The sequence below is a fragment of the Anser anser genome (assembly GCF_964211835.1).
Source record: "Anser anser genome assembly, chromosome: 1".
Lineage (NCBI taxonomy): Eukaryota > Metazoa > Chordata > Aves > Anseriformes > Anatidae > Anser > Anser anser.
In genome coordinates, this window is record NC_139720.1 from 6,881,746 (window position 1) to 6,903,133 (window position 21,388).

General features: G+C 43.9%; 1 protein-coding gene across 3 annotated transcripts in view; it reads left to right on the forward strand.

Moving 5' to 3' along the window:
- The window catches only part of CAMK1D (calcium/calmodulin dependent protein kinase ID), a 220,482-nt gene that overhangs the window by 80,833 nt on the left and 118,261 nt on the right, over positions 1-21,388 (forward strand). For all 3 annotated transcript variants that reach the window (XM_083819638.1, XM_083819639.1, XM_083819637.1), the window contains exon 2: positions 16,028-16,159. In XM_083819638.1, the coding sequence (XP_083675764.1) occupies positions 16,028-16,159 (132 nt within the window). The remainder of the gene's footprint in view (positions 1-16,027; positions 16,160-21,388) is intronic.

Genomic DNA, 21,388 nt, shown 5'->3' on the forward strand with positions numbered 1-21,388 from the left:
GGGCACAGGAGTGGGCCTCCAAAGGCAGCAGATACCTCCCTAAACCACCTTCCTGGTAACAGCAGGAGCAGCAAATATGTATTTTTCCGAGGGTCCCTGCTCCTCCTGGGGGCAGCAAAATTCAATCATCTGGCTTACACTGGCAAGGAGCTTGAAATTGACTCTGTTCTTACCCGACGTGATGCAGCGTACCACAAATCAGTATAGCTCCATCAGCATGGTAACACGGGTAAGTACCAGCAAAGGACCTGGCCCACAGATAACTTAGAAATAATGCAGAAAGCCAGGGTTGAATAATTTCAGAATATAAATGTAGTCATGGTAGTAGTAATAATAATAATATTTTCCCTAGTGGGAGAAAAATAGACCTTTCATGGTTGTTGTGCCTGGAGCTATTAAATATGGATGAGACAGATGAAATGCTGCTTCTCCTATTACACAGAAATGAATAAACAGTAATTCTCAATCACTATATGCATCTCAAGCTTAAAAAACCCACAAAAACAAGTTAAATATGAACACCTGCTACTGTTCGTGTATAATAAATGCTACTCTGAAGCTTTTGTCAACAAAGTGAAAAGATTTGCTTCCTTATAAAGACTCTGATAGCAGCTCACCCAAGGTGTCTATACTAAAGTTAGGAAACTGGATTTGCTGTCAGGCATGGGGCCCCAGTAAGTGAGTTTATTTAACTGTCCTACTTGGTGGCTTGACAATGTTGTTGGTTACTGTGGATTTAGTAATGTGTGGTGTAGAAAGCAAGAAGCACTTCTGAAATTCTAAATTTTCATGGTGAGATGGCAGACACTGCCAGCTTTTTTACTGGATTGCCTTTCAGGGGAAGAGCTAAGCTTCAGCCCTTTCCATGGATGGTGTGCGTTTTGGGACAGCTGCCTGTGATATGGGAGGAAAGGAGAGCTAAAGCAATTTTTTTTTTCACCTAGGGTGAAAAAAGGCTGTGTCTGGGTCCTCTGTGATCCAGCAACATGTGAAGATGCTCTTCTAGTTAAATAGTGGGCGTTGGACTGGGGGGACCTGGGGTTTGTCTGCTTTATGCGCTCTCTGCCCAAGTTCCCACATATTTCATATGAGTGACAGCACTGCCTAATCCTGTAGGGATGCTGTAAGGATAAACGCATGAGAAATTTTGAAGTTTGGGTCCCTTGTAACTGAAAGGATGCAAAGGAGAATTGCTGCGTTCCATTTAAGATGTTATAACTAAGTCTTGGGATGTGACCTTTATTTTAATTAGTGGCATCTTCCCTCTAATCCTGCAAAGAAGAGACCACTGCTATCTGCAGTGGCAGTAAAAGGTGCATCACACAGTTAGCCAGATGAGAGGCAGCCAGAGGTTACATTTATTTGAGAGAAATCAGTTCAAGAAGATAACAAAGGCTGTTTCCTCCACAGGTGTGTGATAAACTTTCAAAGCTGTGTTTTCCCTGGACACCTCATAATTCTCTGCTCTTCTAATTCCTCTCAAGTCATAGGCTGTATTTACTTCTAGATATCCTGGCTGGGCTACTTGGGTGAAAATGGTCTCACTGGAATTGGACAGTACTTTACACGCCATGGTACACATCCTTGCCCTTGCCATGGGTTAACCCTAAAGATGTCCCTCTTTGTGTCAGCAATGGGCTTGACTCCCCAGTATTTCACATGCCCATTTGTTACTTGAGCTGCTGTCGGCTGCTGCTGGCTCTACCACATTAACGGACTGTAAGAACAGCTGTCCTGGGTCAGACCAAAAATGCAGCTCATCCTGTGCCCCATCCCTGCAGCCAATGCCAGATGTCTGGGATGGAAAGCATAGGTCAGCGTTTGACAATAATGTAATTATTATCATACTGTGAGCACTCCTCTAGCATTCAGAGAGATGTGCGCAGGCATTTTCGGAGACACAAATTGTGCACTTAGTAGTCTGGAATGGATTTTATTGCTCGTATTTTTCCAGTCCTTTTTTTTTTTTCAATCCCTGTTAACATCCACTGTGTCACACAGAAAGTTGCATGAAGTTTGCTTGGTGGTGGGTCCCTGCTACCTTCATTTGCCATCACCTCATCATTGCACTGGAAGGAACAGCGGCACTTGCCCTCCTCCCCTCAGAGCTTAATTCTGTCCCTCCCAGTTGTCCATTCCTGAAGAGGCTGAAAAGACCCAGTTTATTCAGTAATTTCTCATAGTGGAGCTGTTTCATACCTTCAGTCTGTCTTCTGCCCTGATTCTTCCATGTCCTGCAGGCGATGAGGAGGATCACAACAGCACGCAGCATTCAGGGGTGGTGAACTGCTTCCTTAGCAGTCCTTAACACTGGTTATTTAATGGATTTACCATTTATTCCTTGCTGTTTTCTGTCTTTTCACTAGTTCCTTACCCATGCAAGAAGATTCTGCTATTTGTTAAGCTGCTCAGAGAGCCTGTGCTGAGGCAGCCCCTTGAAATTAAGCTACATCAACACATCATTTCCTCATCTGCATACATGCTGGTGCCTTCACAATACTCCAGTACATTCCCTTTTCAAAAGTCTTTTTGTTTTTTTCTCCATATATCATGTTTTTCCAGGTGTTCAATAGTTCTCTCCTTTACTAGAGGGATGTTTATTACAGTTTTTACTGACTTGCTGACCTCAAACTTACTAATGTGGAGTTCCCTGTAATTCCTGTGTTATTGCTTTGAACCCATTTTTTAAAATTGTGTCACATAAGCCGCCTCCTTATTTTTGGGTACCCATAAAGCTTTAAGTGAGAAACTTCAGCCCATGGTTAGTTTCAGTAGTGTCACCTGTAAGTTCCCCTACAACGGTTGGGTCAGTCCAGCCTATAACCACTTCTGCCAACCTTGTAAAGGTTTCCAGTGTAAGAACCTCCCCAAACCTCTCTGCAGTGAGCACAGATCCACCCAAAGTCTTTTTCTTTATTATTATTATGGTAATTATTATTTTGCTACTGCTGTGTGGGTTATTTCATGCTGTTTCTATACTTCATTTCTTCCTCACCCACCAGTGATCTTGTACACTCCTTGCTTCTGATATGTGCAAAAATGTCTTTATTGAATTATCTGCCTCTTGCAACTTGTTCTTCAAATGCTTTTTCCTGCCTTTTGATGTTTTTAGGTTTTACCCACTAGAACTTAAAAATCCATTCCTGTTTCCTCATTTGGACACACATTTTCTGATTTTGAGGATGCTGTCTTACTTCTCATAAGTTCCCTTTTCCAGCTCTTTGGCCTTCCAGACTTCTCTATTTCTCAAGTTTTTCAAGCATTGATGTTTTTAAACAGTCCTTATGCCTCCTGCAAGTTTTAAATCTCTTGTTTCTGCCTCCAAGGGTCTTCTCACTTCTTGCTAATAAGTTTCTTCATTTTTACAGTTCTTTCAAAATTAAATATGACACTGAAGATAGAGCAGAGAGATGTAGCACTTGTTTCCTAACAATTTTAGGTTTGTCTCATGTATATCCTACTGTAGGTTGAGAGTTTCTTGCCTTGGAGAGTGGAGTCCAGTTCTGCAAACCCCTTTGCTGATCATTTCTAGCACATCTCTCTAGTTGTTCAGTATTTTCATGATTTAAAATAAACAAACACATTACATGACATGGGAGAGCAGTTTGCTAGTTAACATCTTTAAAATGTGCTTTAATAGGGAGTTATGGAAAGAAAGTATTTGGCAGCAAATGTTAAAATGAGCAAACAAGAACTGCTTCCTCCTATAATTTGTGCCCAAACAGTGGAGCTCAATTCTACAGGAGGCTGTGAAATTCAAAGTAGATGGGCTGAAGAAATTGAATTATACAGAGTAGTAGAGCATAGGTAGGTAATATGTGATGGGTCAATGCAACTGTCACTTGAACAGAGATCACTTTTCTGGATCACTGACTGCTGGAAGCTAGGGAGATAAACTGGGGGAAGTCTTGTGCTGCATGAACTCCACTTCGTACACTCTTTCTTCACTTATCTGTTATAGCTATTACTAAAGAAAGGAGCCTGGACTGGGCAGATCTGTTTGCTTAACCCTGTTGAGAGTTTTTTGCCTTCTTAATTTCTTCCTATAACTTGGTAAAAGGATCCTTTTCATGAACAAGTCACACGGAATTACAGTTCAGGCTCCTCAGCTCTCCATTTGCTTGGAATGACTTCTCATTTACTTGGAAAAGGAAACATTTTAATGGGGAAAGGGCTGTGTTTCAAAGGGGTCATAAAGTTTCTAATCAAATTAGGTTCTTATTCATAGCAGAAAGCAAAACTCTTTTCCCCAAGGACGTATCATGCTTTTTCTGCTATTTTAACGGTTTCATAGAGCTCCTTTCAACCTGTCATGTTTTAATGGACTCAAAATTCATAGTTAACCTCCCATCTGATCGTGGTGGGGACATATACTGTCCCACTTTGATCTATTCCTAAAAAGACTCCAGGGATCAACTTGTGCACTTGCTAGAAGCATTAGGTGTCCAGCCCTCCTTCCCATCCAAGCTCTTTCATCATTGACAGCAAACTGAATCTCCCCTGGAGGGCAAATTGCTGGATTTTTTTTTCTAGATTTTTTTATTTTTAAATCAACTTTTAACTTGTTTTGAGTACTCAGTAACCCATCCCATCTGTGGGCTGATGTACCAGCTACAGCACATCCACAGCATATGTGACTTGATGTGCTTTTACCAGCTTCACCATAGCTCCCCAGCTCACTGCCAGTGGCGTGCTGCTTGCAATATTTTGGGGAATTGGCTCCCAGGTAATCTTTACAGCACACTGGGAGAGAGATTCCTGCAATCCCACTGCTCCTCCTCATTTTGCCAGTGCTCTTGTGCTACTCTTCTGTGGGATTTTCATCTTCTGGAGTGCATGTCACCTGGGAGGATACTATGCCACTTCCTTTTTATTAATGTTTAAAATTATGAAACAGCTTCCGAAGAAACAGGAATTATCAGTGTCAGGTTTATGGAGCTGTGTTCCCCTTTCCACACCCTCATCCAGCTCATTGTGTGTGTCGGTACTGCTTGAACCTGCCGTCCAAGAGCTGAGCTGGGTTATCTGGACCCGTGTAAAGGCTGAGGAGCACGGTGGTTGTTCTGGCTGGTGTGTGTGTAACATGTCAACCTGTGATGGAAATGAGTTCTTAGAAACTCCATTTGTAAAAATAGGTAGGGAGCGTGGCACTCATCTCCTAGGAGATCCCTCGTTGCGTTATGAGGCTATAACGTGCTATGATTACAGTTCAGATAAGGGGAAGCGGAGTTGCTGTCAGGTTGTTTCTGCTGGAGTTTTCCAACACAGAAGGTCGCCCGTATGTAACAGTATACTCTCGCTGCTGTTTGTGGACTGGTTGGGGCACTGAGCTGGTTTCTCTTGTGCCGTTGCTCACTGGAGACTGGGAGGTGAAAACAGAAGCAGGTGTAGCCCTGAGTTTTGCTGCATGCAGAAACCATGGGTGGTTGGGGTCTAAAGCTTTTATGGGTGATGTGACAGGGATCTCAGTGCCTGGTGGCTTCCATCGACCAGGCTCACCTCTCTGGGTGGGGAGATCTGTCCTTCTTTCAGACGAAATGCAGGAAACACCAGCACCTTTTTTCTGCTGTGATTCTCTAAGAGGCTCAGCTGCTTTGGTGCAGGTGTGCATGCAGGAGGGACTGCTTCCCTCCTGACGCTGTCTTCTACCATCATATGGGGAAGGCAGGAACGGCTCCTGTCCTCAGAAAGATTTCTGCATGTGCCACTGGCCTTCTTGGCTCATAACAGCATAGGATAAACCTAGAGGGCTGCTTTTGCTGGGTCCCATATGCTCCCTGCTTCATCTGGACACAGTGCCTAGGCTGGGCATGGTTTGGACAGAAGCTGGTGCAAGCTTCTTATGCTTATATCACCTGGGGAATTTCCTCTTGGTCAGTCCCAGTGACATCAGTGTCCCTTGACACCAGAAATGTTCATTCAGAGCAGTGCAGAGGCATGTGATAATAGGTTTAGGAGGGGAAAGTTGTGCTGGTGCCGTGTCTGTTTTGTGAGTAACTTCAGGAATCTCAACACAGCACCTTGAGGGTGGAGCTGCAGGGAAATCCCTTGCCAGCAGAAGCTGATGGGAGAACCCTTTTTGCACCGAGGTCTGAATGAGAACAGGACTGAGACTTGCACGCATAGAAACTGCGTGGCAATTCTTTTAGCAGAAGGATCTGTGAGTTTCTGAAGTGCCTGGTAACTGCTGTATACAGCTACACTGAAATAATCTTTGCCAAAATGTTTGTTTGCAAGCCTGCTGGTTACCAGGCAAACCCGTTTGCTAAGACTTCTTAGCATACCTCAGCTCAGACATGAAACAACATGTGGAAACACGAGTCAAGAGGCAGGGGGGAAGAAAAGCTAACACTCCTATGGTGTTTTAAAAGGTGGCCATTGAAAGGAAGGCTTCAGATGGAGCTCTGGGTATATTGCAGTGGCATTTCCTACCAGAGCTCAATTCTGAGCTACAGAACAAATTGTATTGCATTTTACTGAATTGTCCCTCCCCCCACATTTTATTTTTATTTTAACTCTAAGCTACTACTTGGAGTGGGCAAGGATACAAAATACACATCATTTTTAGTCCAAATATTTAAAATAGATACGCGAGACTGGCTGGATGGGTAACAACAGGATGAGAACAAACCCATTAAAGTTTTCTAGAGGCACAGAAGGGCTCTTACACAAGGGGAATTGTTCAGCTGTGCTTGTGACAGCTCTGAACCCTGTGGCCTCTTCTTTCAGAGGCTCATCACACTCATGGGGAGCACATCCTGACCGGGGGCCGTCCACTGGGTCTGCATGATTGATCTGGAAGAGGCTAATCCTATTTGTGCCCTGGTCGTGTGATCTGATTAACTAACCTAAATTTGTCCTTGAAACAGGCAGGGACTGTGCTGTGATCAGGGGCACAGAAGCCTTATGAGTCTCAATCCTTGTTTTGATTTGAATATGTGCTTATTGTGCACACTCAGGTCCCGTGATTTAGGGAGGAGATTTGCCTGCTTAGCCTTCAGAGTGTCCACACTGCAGATGTTTTCAGTCAGTCTCTCCCCTGGGGCTCCCTTTCTCTCAACAAAGATCAAGAGATGTGTTTAGGGTGTGTTTTATCTGACCACTATTAGTTGCTCCCGGACAAGCTGACGGCACTGCTGTGTTGGCCATCTCTTGTCTGTAATGCATGGGGAAGTCGCTCAGACATCAATAACATCCATGTAGATGTGCTCAGGATTTTCCTTCTGGGTGGCCAAGCTCTGCTTTCTCTTGAAGCCAGACCAGACCCCAAGGCTGAAAGTTATCTCAGCTCATTGCAGCTGCCTGGCGGGCATTTTGGGGCTAGATATGGGCATCTCCTCAGATGATCTGTTTGACCAGAGCTAGGCGGCAATTGGAGCATGGGATTTTTGGTGGAAGGGGCTTAAGGATTTGTGCAGCGCCATGCTGTGCTTCCCTCAATATATTTTAGGATGGGATGTAATTGCCTGTTGGAGATTCTTCTCTGAGTGTAAAAGGAGTATGCACATTTAGATTATGTGATGTTCTTTGCTTTTAAAGAATTGTTACTTAAGGATGGGTCCATGTGGTTCCTGTTCCTCACGTAGCTCATCTGTAGAATGGGTCATACAGATCCTGAAAGATGGGGACAGCATTTGAAAATCACATGTCAAGTAATGCAGTCGTTTGTTTTTGATTACTGAGGAGGAGCACCAGAGCTGATACTTAGGCTCTGTTTCCTAAAGATGCCACTTGAAGGCATAGAGTGGCACCTTTTGCAACTTGGATTTCAAGGTCCAGACAGCTTTAGGAAAAACTCTTGGGTTAATTGGATTTTCCCATGGTTTAAACCCAACTGCAAAGTTACTTGCTCTTTAGGCAGTTGCTAGTTTCATCTTTACTAAAGATGAACTGGCATTCACTTTAGAAGGAACATAGAAAATGCTGAAAGCAAAGCTAGTGTTTACACTGTCTTTGCTTTGCTCTAAAAGATGCAGTGTCATCCAGTTCCTAAATTGATCCAGCCTCTTTGGAGAGTGCCAGATCATTTCTTACATTTCCGTGTGGAGGAAGAGGAAGAAACGTGCTTTTTCAAATTGGTGTAATCTGCTTTATAAGGCCAGATAAGATCTCCTGAAATAAGATGTGTTGTAATAGACGCTGCATATATCAGTGTCAGGACAGGGAAATGCTTTGAAAAACATTATGGAGCTCACTTATCCCTCAAGAAATGTTTGCGGTCATTATTAGGAAAAAAAAAAAAAAGAAAAAAAAAGGTTATTTCCCTGTGAGAATGCTGCCATCAGATAAATCCTGGGAGACAATGAGCTCCTTTCGTCTTTTAAGATGAAAGTGGAAAAAAGGTACTTAAATATTCACTTTGGAAAGAAAGTGATCATCAGTGGAGAAAATAAACTGCTTAACAGCCCATTTGTGAAATGCATAATGGAAGGAAGAGCTCAATACAAAAAGCTGTATGTTTTGCTTTTGATTCTGGATAGCTTTATTGTGATTGCCACAGAGGATGTAAAGTAAGCATAATAGGCCTTTAAAGACAATACTTCCCTTTCTAATAGGGGTCAGGATTAATCAGAAAGGAGCAAACAGTTCAGGAAAGTAAAGCACTGTAATAACAAACAAGACTGGGTATCTGTGCTGGGCCAGTTTCCCTTTTTAGCATCCATGCATCACTGTCTCAGACCAGACTGCATAGCATCCTATTGAATTAGCATACACCAGGCAGCTAAAACAAATTAGTTCATCTCAGAAAGGGAAGAGTTTCCACAGAAACTTTTCTTTTTGGCTTAATTTTTGAGCATTATGTGGTTTACTCTCTTCTGCTCCTAAGTTTGATGGCACCAAAGCCTGCATGCCTTACTCCGCTCTGCACGTAAGGGCTTTATTTGCCCAGGAGTCTCATCAGCCACGTGCTTTGGTGCCTTCACCCTGCTGGTGTGTGAGCTGGAGTGCTCCAGGCCCTGGTGGATTCCTCATCCATGTGGCTGCAAGCTGTGCCAGCAGCTTTGCTGATGCCCAAAATGTCATATCTGGAGGAAGCGAAGGGGACCTGGCAGTGGCAGGGGGCACTGTCGATGTGTGCCATGCCCCACTGTGAACTTGAAATTCATCCTGGAGTCAAAATTTAATTTCTCACTACAGCATCGTTTAAATGGTTCCCAGCAATTTTTCCCTGGGTGAAAATTGTTGACCATGAAGGAGGTGGTTGTGTTCTGGTGAAAGTGGTCTGGGGGAAGAGGCAGGGCTGGGAAGGAACCTTCCTTGACTACATTGTCATAATTTCATGTTTTATCGTGTGCAACTTTAACTTCACAGAATTCTTTCTCCTCTAAGTAGCTTTCCTTTAAGTAGCTGACATGGTTTTTCAATCTTAATTCTAGTTAATTTCTTTTTTTCTCTGAGAGTATAAAGTACTGAGGAGTTAAACCAAGAAGAAATGATAAGCTTCAAATTGCCATTAAAATTCCTGCATCTGACTGGTGACAAAAACTGTCAAAACACTAAGCTGTTGTAATTGTAGATAATAGTACCCAAGAAAATAGAAGTTGAATCCAAACAAATCCAGACACTTTTGGTGACTACGCGAGATGAAAGCTTTGTGCTGCTTGTTCCATCGTAGTGAGCTGCTGTGTAAAGGGGGGAAGAAAGTCAAACTGGTGTATAAGGAGGGGGAAGAAGCAGCTCTACCTGGAACATGAAGCCGTCATGTGTCTGTTGTGGTCGTGGCTATGAGTCCCAGCAGAGATGTGTGGGTTGCTGAGGTTCCTCTCCCAGAAGCTGTGCTTGATGGGGAGCATCAAGGTGGTGGGAGAGGTGAAGCCGTGAGCTTAGGGATGCGTTGCTCATCCCCATGCACAGCAATTCCCTGGCTCCTCTCATCTTGTGGGTAAGTGGGGACCTATCTGGAGAAAAATGTGTAACCCCAATGGTCTTAAAGTGCCTTCTAGCTTGGGCAAAATGCTGAGGGTATTGACACAGGGGAGCAGAGAGACATGGTCAGTGGTGAAAATCTGCTCCTTGCTGCAGGAACATGCAGCAAACGATATTTTTGCCCCTTGCTGTTGTTATTCGTGTGTCCACCAGGCAAGATCAACAGCATTTTTGGCACAATTTGAAGTGCTGTTCATCATCTGGAGCGTGTAACAGCAGCTCCATCCCCAGGTACCAGGCACCTCATGGGGAGGGAGGTCATCGCTGTGGGTGCGGGTCAGGATCAGCCCTGGGGAGGGGAACCAGGGTCAGGCACGGCCCAGGATGGCCAGCTGCGTTACAGCAGAGATTCACCTGGCCCTGAGGTAGAAAAGAGCATTTTTAGTTTTTGTCTGGGTGGTTTGGTGGAAGTTAAATGAATAGGGAGGCTAAAAATACCAACGTTAACACAGTGTTAATCCTGGTCGTCCTTTGCTTGCAGAGGCAGAGGAAGCATTGCCATAGAAGGGGCTGCAGGGTTGGGACAGTGTGTTTGATGAATGAAAATAGCTAGAAAAAGCATTTGTCCTCCAAAGAATAGATGGAGTCAAAGAGACCAGTATGTGTGTTTCTTTTCTCAGAAATTTATATTAAGCTTCTTGGGAACGTGTAGGGATATTTGATTTCTGTACCGTGCGTAACACAGTCCCGAGAGTCTCCTCTCTGCTCCTCTGAGTAAAAACACCCTCCTCACTTCAGTTTTGTTACCTCTGCATTCAGACTCCACTGAGCTGTTGAAAATTTCATTGTAAATTCATTTTCATGCAGACCTCAGGACACTCACAGACACGGCTTTGGAGCGAAAAACAATTTCCAGCCTTAGTTCGGGTTTATGTTGGGAAATGTCTGGGATTTGGAAGAGAGAGGACATGTGTACAGAAAAGACAGAGTAGAAAATTTAATGAAAAAAATAAGGCGACTTCTGCAGAAAAATGGCTTGGGAGAAAAATATTCTAGAGGACCAGAATCTCCTTGGTATGTGCTGGTTATACAGAGCCTGAGCTCATCCCACAGTTAACTCCTCAAGGACTGTAAGAAAAGCTGTAAAAGTGCCAGAGAAGATTTTTTTTCTTACACGCCTGCCTCTGTCTGTAGTGCAGCTCAAAGCTGCCTTTGTCTGGGCAGTCAAGGAGCAGAATTTGTGTGTGGTTACCAAAGCCACGCTACGGAAATGGCTTCTTGGGTTTGGTCGGTCTCACCCAGTTGGTTGGTCTCCCATCTCGGAGTGATCTTCACGGTGGACGTGGTATATTTCTCAAACCATGAGTGTTCACTAATTTTTTCCATGGTTTGGCTGGGGCAAAGTACACACAGAAGGCCAACTGTACCATAATTAAGATCATTAGCTACACACAGCCTGAAGATGTGAAATCTGTTTCCTGACTATGTCTGTTGATTTAGTGTGACAGAGCACCTGCTAATGCAGTGGAAAACTCTCAACGTGGAGGTCTCTGCAAATGGAAAAATTAAGTTTTCTCCCTCCATCAACTCTTCGTCTTCATTTTGCCAGTGCTTTTGTAACAACATTTTTTTTTTTTGAAGAATAAGAACAGATTTGTTGTCACAGTATATGTTGTGTATATATATTATTTCAGAAATTAAGTGTTCACCTTAAATTATAGTTCAAGCAGATGAAGAAAAGTTAATTGGCCTTTATTTTACTTTGATCTGCAGGATAACCTAGCCTTGCAGCCTTTGTTTTCTAATAGAAAATGCAGCCTGGGTATGAGTGCTGTCCATATTCCAGGATAATCTTGAAATCCTAATCTGTAAATCTGAATTAAAGAAAATAACCAAATAAGAAATAATTTAAGCAAATTAAAACTATAAAATATTGACATCTCATAGGATGCTGACATATGCAAAGGGGTGAGGAGTCAGCAGGTCTCAGCCACCTTCCAGAGTTTGCCATCATCTCAATGTCACTTGTCCAGTCATTTAACCTTTTTTCTTTTGTACTGTTCCTAATTCATATGAAAATGATCTAGATCACAAAATTATTCCACATTTTAATTAGAAGTTTAACGAGAGCTGATCCTCTAGGGTAAATGATAACGTGGTCATACCTTTCAGAAGTAGGTTCAGTTGCCACGCACTTATTTCAGCAGCTAGCTAGGTGGTTTAATTTTGCAGAAGTTTCTTGCTTACCCATTTCCACTGCTGTCCTAGTTCCTCAAAAATGTGACGCTTTTCCTATTCATTTGCTCTAACCTCCAGGAAGGACCTGCAAAGCTGCCAGGGGGGTTCGTAGCCCCCAATTCAGAGAAGCAAAGGCTGGGTCCCCAGGCACAGTGGAAAGGTTGCCGTTAGCTATTTCCCAGCTGTGGGGAGTGGGACATCCCAACCATTGCAGATAACTTTGAAATAGTGACCTTTAATTAATTAACATCTTCTCCCTGCTTTTTAAAAAATCTGTGTTGGAGTGTGAAAATAATTTTTGGACCAATTTTTGGGGGGGGGAGAGGGAGAGTGTGTGTTGTGGAGGGCTGTGAGAATAAAAGTCCCCCAGATATTTTCTGAGTAATATCTTAGTAATTTTCAGAGCAAACACCTTCCTCAGAATTTCAGAGAATTCAAATATATATATATATTATATGCTGGTATTCTTCCCAGAAATTGTGTTTTTCCATGCATGAAATTTCAGATAAAAACTCATAATTCAAAATACAAGATTCAACAAGTGGCTTCCGAATCTCTTTCTGGCTCAGTGCTGATTTAACATTACTTGATGATGCTTAATAGAAGCCACATCCTTTTTACAAGAAGTCCTGTCATTTCAGTGGTGAACGGTGCACCGTTTTCTAAACCGAAACACATTGAGAGAACTTTGTACACAATTAACTTTTAACCCTCAATAAAAAAATGCAATAAATTCTTGGAGATAAACTGTTGCCTTCATTAGTGTCTTGATTTTAAAGGGCACAATAATTCTTTGGGGGGGAAAATATCTCCTTTAGTAAGCCTGCCAGGCTGGTGTTCTGGAGATTTTTTTGAGGAGATGGGGAATTTGCTGTAGGATATTTCACTGTTAGCAAGGAAACGAGCAGCTTTGTATTTCTGAATTTCTCTCTGTTATTTACCTAGTCATGTATAAGTCAAGAAAAATTTAGTGGGGGCTGGATTGGATCATTAAATGTGGGTGAATTCATCTGTGTATTTGAAATTAAGATAATTACCTGTCCATCTATACACTATTATTTCTGGCTCTCCCTTGACACACTCCAGGGGTGTCTTTGCTGCCATTTGCTTGCTGATTTTTTCTATTTCCTCTTTTTTTTTTTCTTATACCTTTCTTTTCTGCCCAGCTCTGTTTAACTCTCTGATCCCTATCTGCATTTCTTCCCTCCCTTCTATTTCTTTCCAGCACTTCTCTTTCTTTTGTCTGTTGCCTCTCTGCTTCTTTTTTCCTTGCTCTGTGACCACAGGAGCTGTGCAGCAGGAGCACGTGCAGTGCAGCAGGATCGTGCAGACCATCGTTGCCAAGGGTTGGCATTTATGTGAATGCTTTAACTGAGGTTCAGCTCATTTCTTGCTTTGACGAGAAAGGCTGCTAAGAAGATATGGAATTGTTTTTTACCGGTGTATATCAGAGTTCCCCCTAAAAATGCATTTAAATATACAGAGGCTGCTCCAACCCCATGGCTGTCCTAGTATGTGGAGAAAGAAATCCAGTAAAATGGTGAATCCAGCTGAAATAGAGGCATTTCTCGAAGCTCGGTTTATTATATAGAGGGATATAAAGGGATTTCATTGATTTTGTCGTCTTAGAAGAGCAATGAAATCCAGATCAGAATGGGAGCTCTGTGCTTTGCAGTATTGTAAACACTTGGAGAGCTGTGTGAGCAGTAAATGACCAGTATGGATATGCTGTTTGTAACGGCATTTAACTGCAGCCAAAAAGATTATTCAAGACACAGCTAGAGTGAAGTGGTGAAAGCTTAAGCAGATAGGACTTTAAGGCGTTCATGAATTATAGCTGGGAGCTGCCCCGTGAGTTTCTGAGCGTCCGAGTCTTCAGCCAAAGCCGATAAGCACTGAGGGGTCTCAGGATTTCCCAGTAAAGGGATTTTATTGCAATTCCACTCTGGCTGTCCCGAGCATGAGGGTTAGAAGGAAAGCACCGTTTGGCAAACCAAATAATTAGGACTGTTGATGACAGGAAAGCAAAGAGTAGGTCTGCAAAAATACGTTGGGTTGCTCAATTTTCTTTTTTATTGCTCCAGCCATTGGGATTGATTGCATGGACTCTGAACTGGAGTCTGTGATGCTCCGACATGCCGTGGCAGTTTGTACACAATGCAGAAAACAAAGCTGTTCCTGCACTTAGTGCAGCATAAATGAGTCTGGACATTTTTTTGGTCCTTTTTGCCAAAAATGAGGCAAAGCGTTCTTTGTTCAGAGGGTCACTGCCACATGGACACAAACCACCAGTTTGCAAAAGTCTCTTTTCATCCATCCCTAAACTTCCCGTCTCGTTTCCCTGTTGCTGCTAATGACCAAAACGTTTCTGTGTAAACAGGCACTTTCTATCCAGCATCCTCTTCTGCCTGCCTGCTTCGCTTACCCCTTGGCTCAGTGATTCGCTCGGTTCTTTCACAACTCAGGAACTGGCGGTGAGGTCGGGAGCGCTTGGTCGTGTCGTTGTGCATGACTTAGAAAGGAAGAGCCAGGAGAGGAAACGTCTCTGTAGGTCCGCAAATACCTAGATAAGCAGTGACCATGGGCAACGAAAGTCAGGGAAAGTTCATGGTAGCCAAATGATGTTGTGATCAAATATTAGGAGCGGGTTGGAGTGTGGTTGGGTTTGCTCAGCCTCTTTTCGGAGAGAGCTATGTAGAAGAACAGAATAACCTAGTGATGGATAACCCAGTGTCCTTCCTCTTTTAGTGTTGTATAAGTAAAGTATGATCCTTCGCTGATGGACTTCGAATTGGGATTTGGGGAGTGCTACATTTTGGGTGGTGCTTGGCTCTGGTGTCTCTTGGTAAAGGCAAGTACTTTGGGAGGAGGTTTTGGTGAACAGGAGCAGGGATTTGGTGTTCCTCAGCAGGCTGGTGGTGCTCTGCCATGCCCACTACCTTGCTGCTAAACCAGCAATGAGCTAAACCTGATAAACCAGGAATTTCAGAGCAGCCCCACTGTGCCAGAGCAAAGGTCCATCCAGATGCCAAAAGGCTCTGAAGGACGCCCAAATTCTCAGAAAGCAGCATGAGAACAGCAAAAGCACATAAGGGCCCTGCCTGTCACATCTGCCTGGCCTCTCCTCAGCCAGGATGCTTTGCAGGAAGATGTGACAGTGCAAGAAATAATACTGTTACGGAATAACCCAATGAAGGAGAGGCGCTGCCCACTCTTGGCAATTAGCAACTGGCTGCTGTGATGATGTTTCTGCATCCTTTATTTGTGTAATCCTCTCTGGGGTAACTGCAGGGAAGCTGCTATTAAGGCAGACATTTGGGCTTGTGACTTAATCCGATTGTTTGGCTTTAGCGATTACACATGGCAGTTTGTTTTGTGGAATATCTCTGTGTACAGAGAGGAACTCTGACGATGCTTCTCCGTCTGAGTCAGGGTTGAGCAAAGGGTGAAGAGATGCTCAGGGAGGACCAGAGCGGAGGCTCTGACCTCTTGTGGTCACCGAGGAACTGAGAGCACGTTTGGCACCCGTGGGTCATTTGCTCCCAGGGACTTTGTGGTGCTCCAAAAAACTTCAGAAAAGGGAAAAGTACATCATTCATCATATGTCAAATCAGCAGCTTGGCTGCGGTCCCTGCCCCTGTGTATGGAAATGGCACTTTCTGATTTTTGACCTTTGCTCAAACTTCTGCTGGACTGTAGTTCTTTATTAGTATTGTTGGGTTTGGTGAGCCTTTAATATTTTGGCCGAATGCCTTTATATATCTGTAAAAACAGTGAAAGATTCTCATAATGCCATGGCTGTGATTAACGAGAGCAGCTATCAAAATCCACCAGAAGAATAGATTCAATTGCTGTATTTCAGATAACAGCTTGCAAAGAAATGACACCACTTAAAATCTCTGCTTTTCTTTTCTTCCTTCAGGGGCGCATTTTCCGAAGTTGTTTTGGCTGAAGAGAGAGCTAGTGGGAAACTATTTGCAGTCAAGTGCATTCCCAAGAAGGCACTGAAGGGGAAGGAAAGCAGCATAGAGAATGAAATTGCAGTCTTGAGAAAGTAAGTATCAGACCTTCGTTTCTGCTTCTTTGCTTCGATTAGGCTCCTGCGTTTCAGGCACAGGAGCAGTGACTGACAAGTGTGACTGACGGGTTGTTCAGCCCGTCACCGGCAGACAAGATCGGCCGAGTTTAAATGATGCTGAAAATGTTTTGAGAAATGCTTTGGTTTTCTTTTGTATTAAACCGGCCGGATGACTGTGAAATGGCAAAGAAGAGGAGTTAGGCTGGAGTAAAAGCAGTGATGCCCTGCAAAAACCCTTACCCACTAATAATGTCAGCAGTTGGGTCATCACCTCTAAGGGGAGTGAGAGTGAGGTTGTTATTTCCAGGTGCTTAAAGCACTTGATACACTGATTGTTGTAAAACTAATTAGGCATGCTACAGATTGCTCAAGGTGACAGTGGTAGCCTGTAGTAGCTCTGTCACCTCTGCTCTATCAGAGTTGACCACAGAGTGCAAGTTTTCCCTGACATAAATCAGACATAAATGAACAGCTCAGGACTGCGATGGGTTCAGAGCAGTCATTAGAGGCTTGATCCATACCTCTTCCTTACCTTGTGCCCCAAAGGCAGGATTCATCTCACCTGGCTTGAGACACTTGGATCTGAACTTTTCACCCTTGACTTCCTTTCTAGTTAGTGGAAGGAGATGAGTAACTTTAAGATAGGTCCATATGACCTGTTTCAGATTTCTAAAAGCAGCTTTTCTTCTAATTTAATTCAAAGTAGCACAATTATATAGAAGTCTACATTGGACTGGGGCAACCAAATTCCTGCTGCTCTGCTGTACCTAGTGGGACTTCTTGCCTCAGCTCTGGGTCATGTAGAAGTTGGTGGCTCATCGTCTGAGCACTGAAAAGCAAAAACTGATCCTAAATGTTTAACTAGATACTTAGATACACTAAATGCTCAAGCAACGTAAGCCAAAGGAGCAGGTTCCAGGGCAAACTCAGCTGTCTCAGGAGGCAGAGGGGATCCTTAGCAGCAGAGGGGATCAAGTGGGGCTCTAGACAGCTACAAGGATTTGTTGCAGTTGCTTTGCCATTGCTGGACCCGTATGAGTTAAACACCCAGTTATAACTGCAGCAAGTTGGCTTGCTGCGTAGAGGTACTGAAAACCTGTCATAAAGCTAAAACCATTGCATCTCCATGACCAGGTAATAAGGGCCAATACCAGGCAGCTTGAACCAGTCTTTGTCTCTGTGGGTCTGTCCCCTGATACTCATACATTGCTATATGAGCAGAAGAGGCAGCACCCAGGCTGGGCTATTTGTGCTGTGATGGTAGGAGAGGGAGTAGACAGAAAATTTCTTAATTCCATGCAATTAGATCTGCTTGGTCTCTTGTCCTGTGCACGCTAGGGCCATGAGATTTTTCCTTTTTTATCTCCTGATGTCATCTACTTAGCTGTTGCTAATACAAACTTTGCATGTTATTGTATTTATTCTGAAAATAGGCATCTTTGCTAGCAGATGCAGCATTGAATTTGTATGCACCACCAAGAAAATGCTTAGAAAATAACAAACTGGTTCTGCCTGGGATTGAGGAGAGGAGATACCAGCCTATTTCTCTGTTCAATAAATTATCTGCTTCAAAACCTGTCAGTAGAAATATATTTGAGAGGGGTGGAGTGGGTACTGAGCAGCAGTTGCTAAGCTCCAAAGGTATCTAAGTGCCTTGCTTTTGTTTCTGATAGCTTCATACTGCGTAGGGATGGTTAGTGTGTGTGTTGCCTAATTAGTGGGTAGGATGCCAGGGCCCCAGGCTGCCATGGATGGCTGCGAGGAGCCACAGCTGTAACGTGCCATGCACTGAACCGGCCACTTCTGGGGAGGATGTGCGCAGAGGATGCCTGGAGGGAGGGATTTGTCCCTCTTCCCTGCAAGGAGTGCACAGAGACATAGAGGATGGATGCAAAGCAGATATAAATCAGCACGTGTGCTGACCCCATTCTCTTTCTGTTTTTGCATCATGATTTTGGGGGATGCTTGAACTCCGATGGGGTTAAAGTCCTAAATGACAGCCTGCAAAGCTGAAATGCAAGCAAACTCCTTGTGTGCTCCTTGAGGCTGCCTGTCAGACAGGCGCCTACCAGGGGGCCACAAATACACTCACTGCAGCCTCTGCCAGCTCTCTGAGCTGCTCGTGCTCCTGTGTGTGTGGTGAGCAGGTTTTTGGGGACAGTCAGAGATGGTGCTGGCTGTGTACTTTGCACCTTTTGTGCCCTCTGGAGGAGGTTTGTCCTCCTCTTGGTCCTGCCAGACCACCCACATCTGGCAGATTCAAGACGCAGAAGGGTTTGGATGATGCAGTCTGTTGAAGCTGCATTTAAATAATATATTTTAAATTCAGGACTGAAAGTCTATGTGTGGAGTACTGTAGGAAGCAGAACCTGGTGGTGAAAGCATGAACCTAATGACCAAAACCCTTGCATCACCTCTCATTTCTGCTGCTGGCTTCCAGCATGACCTGAAGTGCCTTCCGTCTGAAATAGCTGTTGTCTGTGATACAGCCAAAAGCGTTTAAATAAAAAGTTTTACCTGCAGAACCTTTGCTTTCCTTTCCTCATGTCAGCAGATGGAGAAGAGTGGGTCCAAGAGGGGAAGTTTCTGGTCTGGACTTTTAATGCAAAACCATTGCAGCATCCTGTCAGCCCTTCTCTGGCTCAGTTAAAAAACAAAACAGACAAAAAAAAATTGGAAGTGTTAAACCAAATATTCCTTGCTGGGGAAGGCCGGTGGTCCCCACACGTAGTTCATGGAAGGTAGGAGATTTTATCTTTTGGATGCTCTCTGTCTGTGGGCTTGGCCGCTGTTGCTGCCAAAACAAAATGACACATTTTAAAAGCGATGTTCTGCTAACAGAGGAGCTGCCAGCCAACTGATCTGCATGTTTGTGTGAGTGCCAGAGTGAATCATGCTCCCTCCAACATTTTATTTTTCCAGCCATGGCCAACAAATCTGTTCTTAAAAAAGAAAAAAGACGGAAGAGCCGTTAAGTCAATATTTACGCCTAGCAACCTTAACAGGGTTCTTCCAATATGGACTCTCTTGTTTCCCGTGGAAATCCATGGCAACATTCCCCGAAGACTCAGATGGGTGGGGATGCAGTGGGAAGGAGCTCGCTGTTGGACGCAGTGCTGGCAGAGACGAAGTCTGCAGCTAATCCGGGAGCCCCAGCCTGATGAATTCTTTCGGCCCCATTTCAGCAAAGAATTTAAGCATGTGCCCAGTTCTAGGTGATAATTCATCCTTCTGAAATCAACTCATCCCCCTGAAATCAGTTCATTCCTTTCGATTTGAGCTCACCTTGCTGATCTCAGGGTTAAAGGGATGCTTCACGGAAGGGGGAAAAATCCCACCGGGCACCTCTGTTCGAGTCCGCATCAGGAGGGGAGTTTTCTTAGTGTCCCCAGTCCATGCCCAGGTGATGGGCTGGTGCACAAGGACTGCTGTGTCTCATAGCTGTGTGCTGGCTGCATGTAGCTGGGCACGGTGCAAAAGGTTGCAGCTCAACACAAAACCAAGTGAGAAGCTGGGCTGCATCAGCTGCTCAAGGTTTATTTCTTTTGCAGTGGAAAATGTACTACTTTTTAGAGTCTGTTTGAGGAAGGAAACTGGATCCCTAGGGTAGGACTATCACATCTCTGTGAGCTGCCTGCTGCAACCCAGCACACTGTGTTACACAAACTTTTTCTGACCTGAGATGTGGGCAGTTTCATAACCTGCTCAGAAAGCAACCCATTTCTGTTTTTAAGCACAAAGGTAAATGCAATTGCTTCCATTGTTTGCTGTAGAATAGTGGAAATTTCTTCCCCGTATGGTAATTGTGCAGGTGTGAACATGCTGAAAGATGAATTGGCTGTTAGACGGGCTCCTGAAGGCAGTAGGTGGTGTGAAGAGCTGGACTGCAGTGAGCATCAGTTTGAGGCTCTAGTGAAGTAGAGAAAAACAACCTTGTAAGAGAAAAATATACCTGATATATGTTTTTTTTTTTTTCTTCTTTTCTTTCCTTTTTTTTTTTTTTTAATCACAAAGAAACTTTCCAGATGGTGGTATGTTATCGGGGTAATACTGCACAATCAGACGGGTTCGGTGCTGAGTCAGAAGAAGGCAAGGGAAGGAATCAATGCAGGTGTATTAATTGTAGCGGCCATGTGCACAAATTAGAGTCTTGTTAAACAAATGCTGTTTAGCTAGCAAATCAGACACTGCTTTAGCTAGTTTCTGCTGAATGGGGATTTTAAGAATCTTTTATAAACTACTTAGGTATCTCCCACTCTCATCACCTGCTCTTTACTCTCCTAGATCCTCTGGGAGAGGCACCATAAAATTCCTCATTACAAATCCAAGCCTAATTGCAGTGAAGCCATTTTTCCTGTTAAACAGCGTGATCAAACCATTTCTAGCAGGTCAGCTGTATTTCTGCCTGTGCTTTCGATTCCCATTTCTTTGGAAGAGGTGCTGGGTGTTCGGGCAGTGATTCATGCTCTGACGGCTGCTTTTCTCCTTATATGCCTGCACCTATGGCCAGGAGCTGCTGCTATTATAAGGAGGGAGAGAGGCAGCCTCCTGCAAAGTTTGCAAAACCCATCTCCAAAACCCCAAAAAACAGAGATTAAAAGTTTTCATCAAGCAGGTGAAAGCATGGGCGTGCTTGGTAGCACCATTCCTGACATTAAAGGGGACGTCTTTGGTAAGGAATATAGAAAAATCACCCTGTCTCAAGGTGGCGAAGGAGAATCTGAAGGCTAGAAGGAGAATTTCAGAAGTCACACTGGTTTGCTCCATTTTGGTAGCCCATTGACAACCTCCCCCTAAAACCTTTCTGTCCCCCGCTCTTACCTCTGCAAGGACTTACCCCTCCCAGGCTAACCCCATAGCCTCTGGGAAGCCAAATCCACGTTCAGTTTTGAAACCCATTAGTCACCCCTTATTAAACTCTTCTGTGCAATTTAACTCAGAATAAAAGGCTACATTAATTCTGAGTAAAATTGATCAGGCAGAAGTTTAACGTACCTTAACACAAATTTGGGCACCTAATTAATTCGGCTGAACGTTCCTGAGTGACTTTGTGGGACGGATCCTCCTATTCAAGCGGTGAATGTTTCTGAGTCAAAAAATAAAGCCCTTGCAGGCCTGGATGGTACTCTGCTCTACTTTCCCAGTCCACAGTCTCTGCTGGTGTCCACCAGTGCTCTCCTATAGGAATTATTTTTCTGTGAGAGG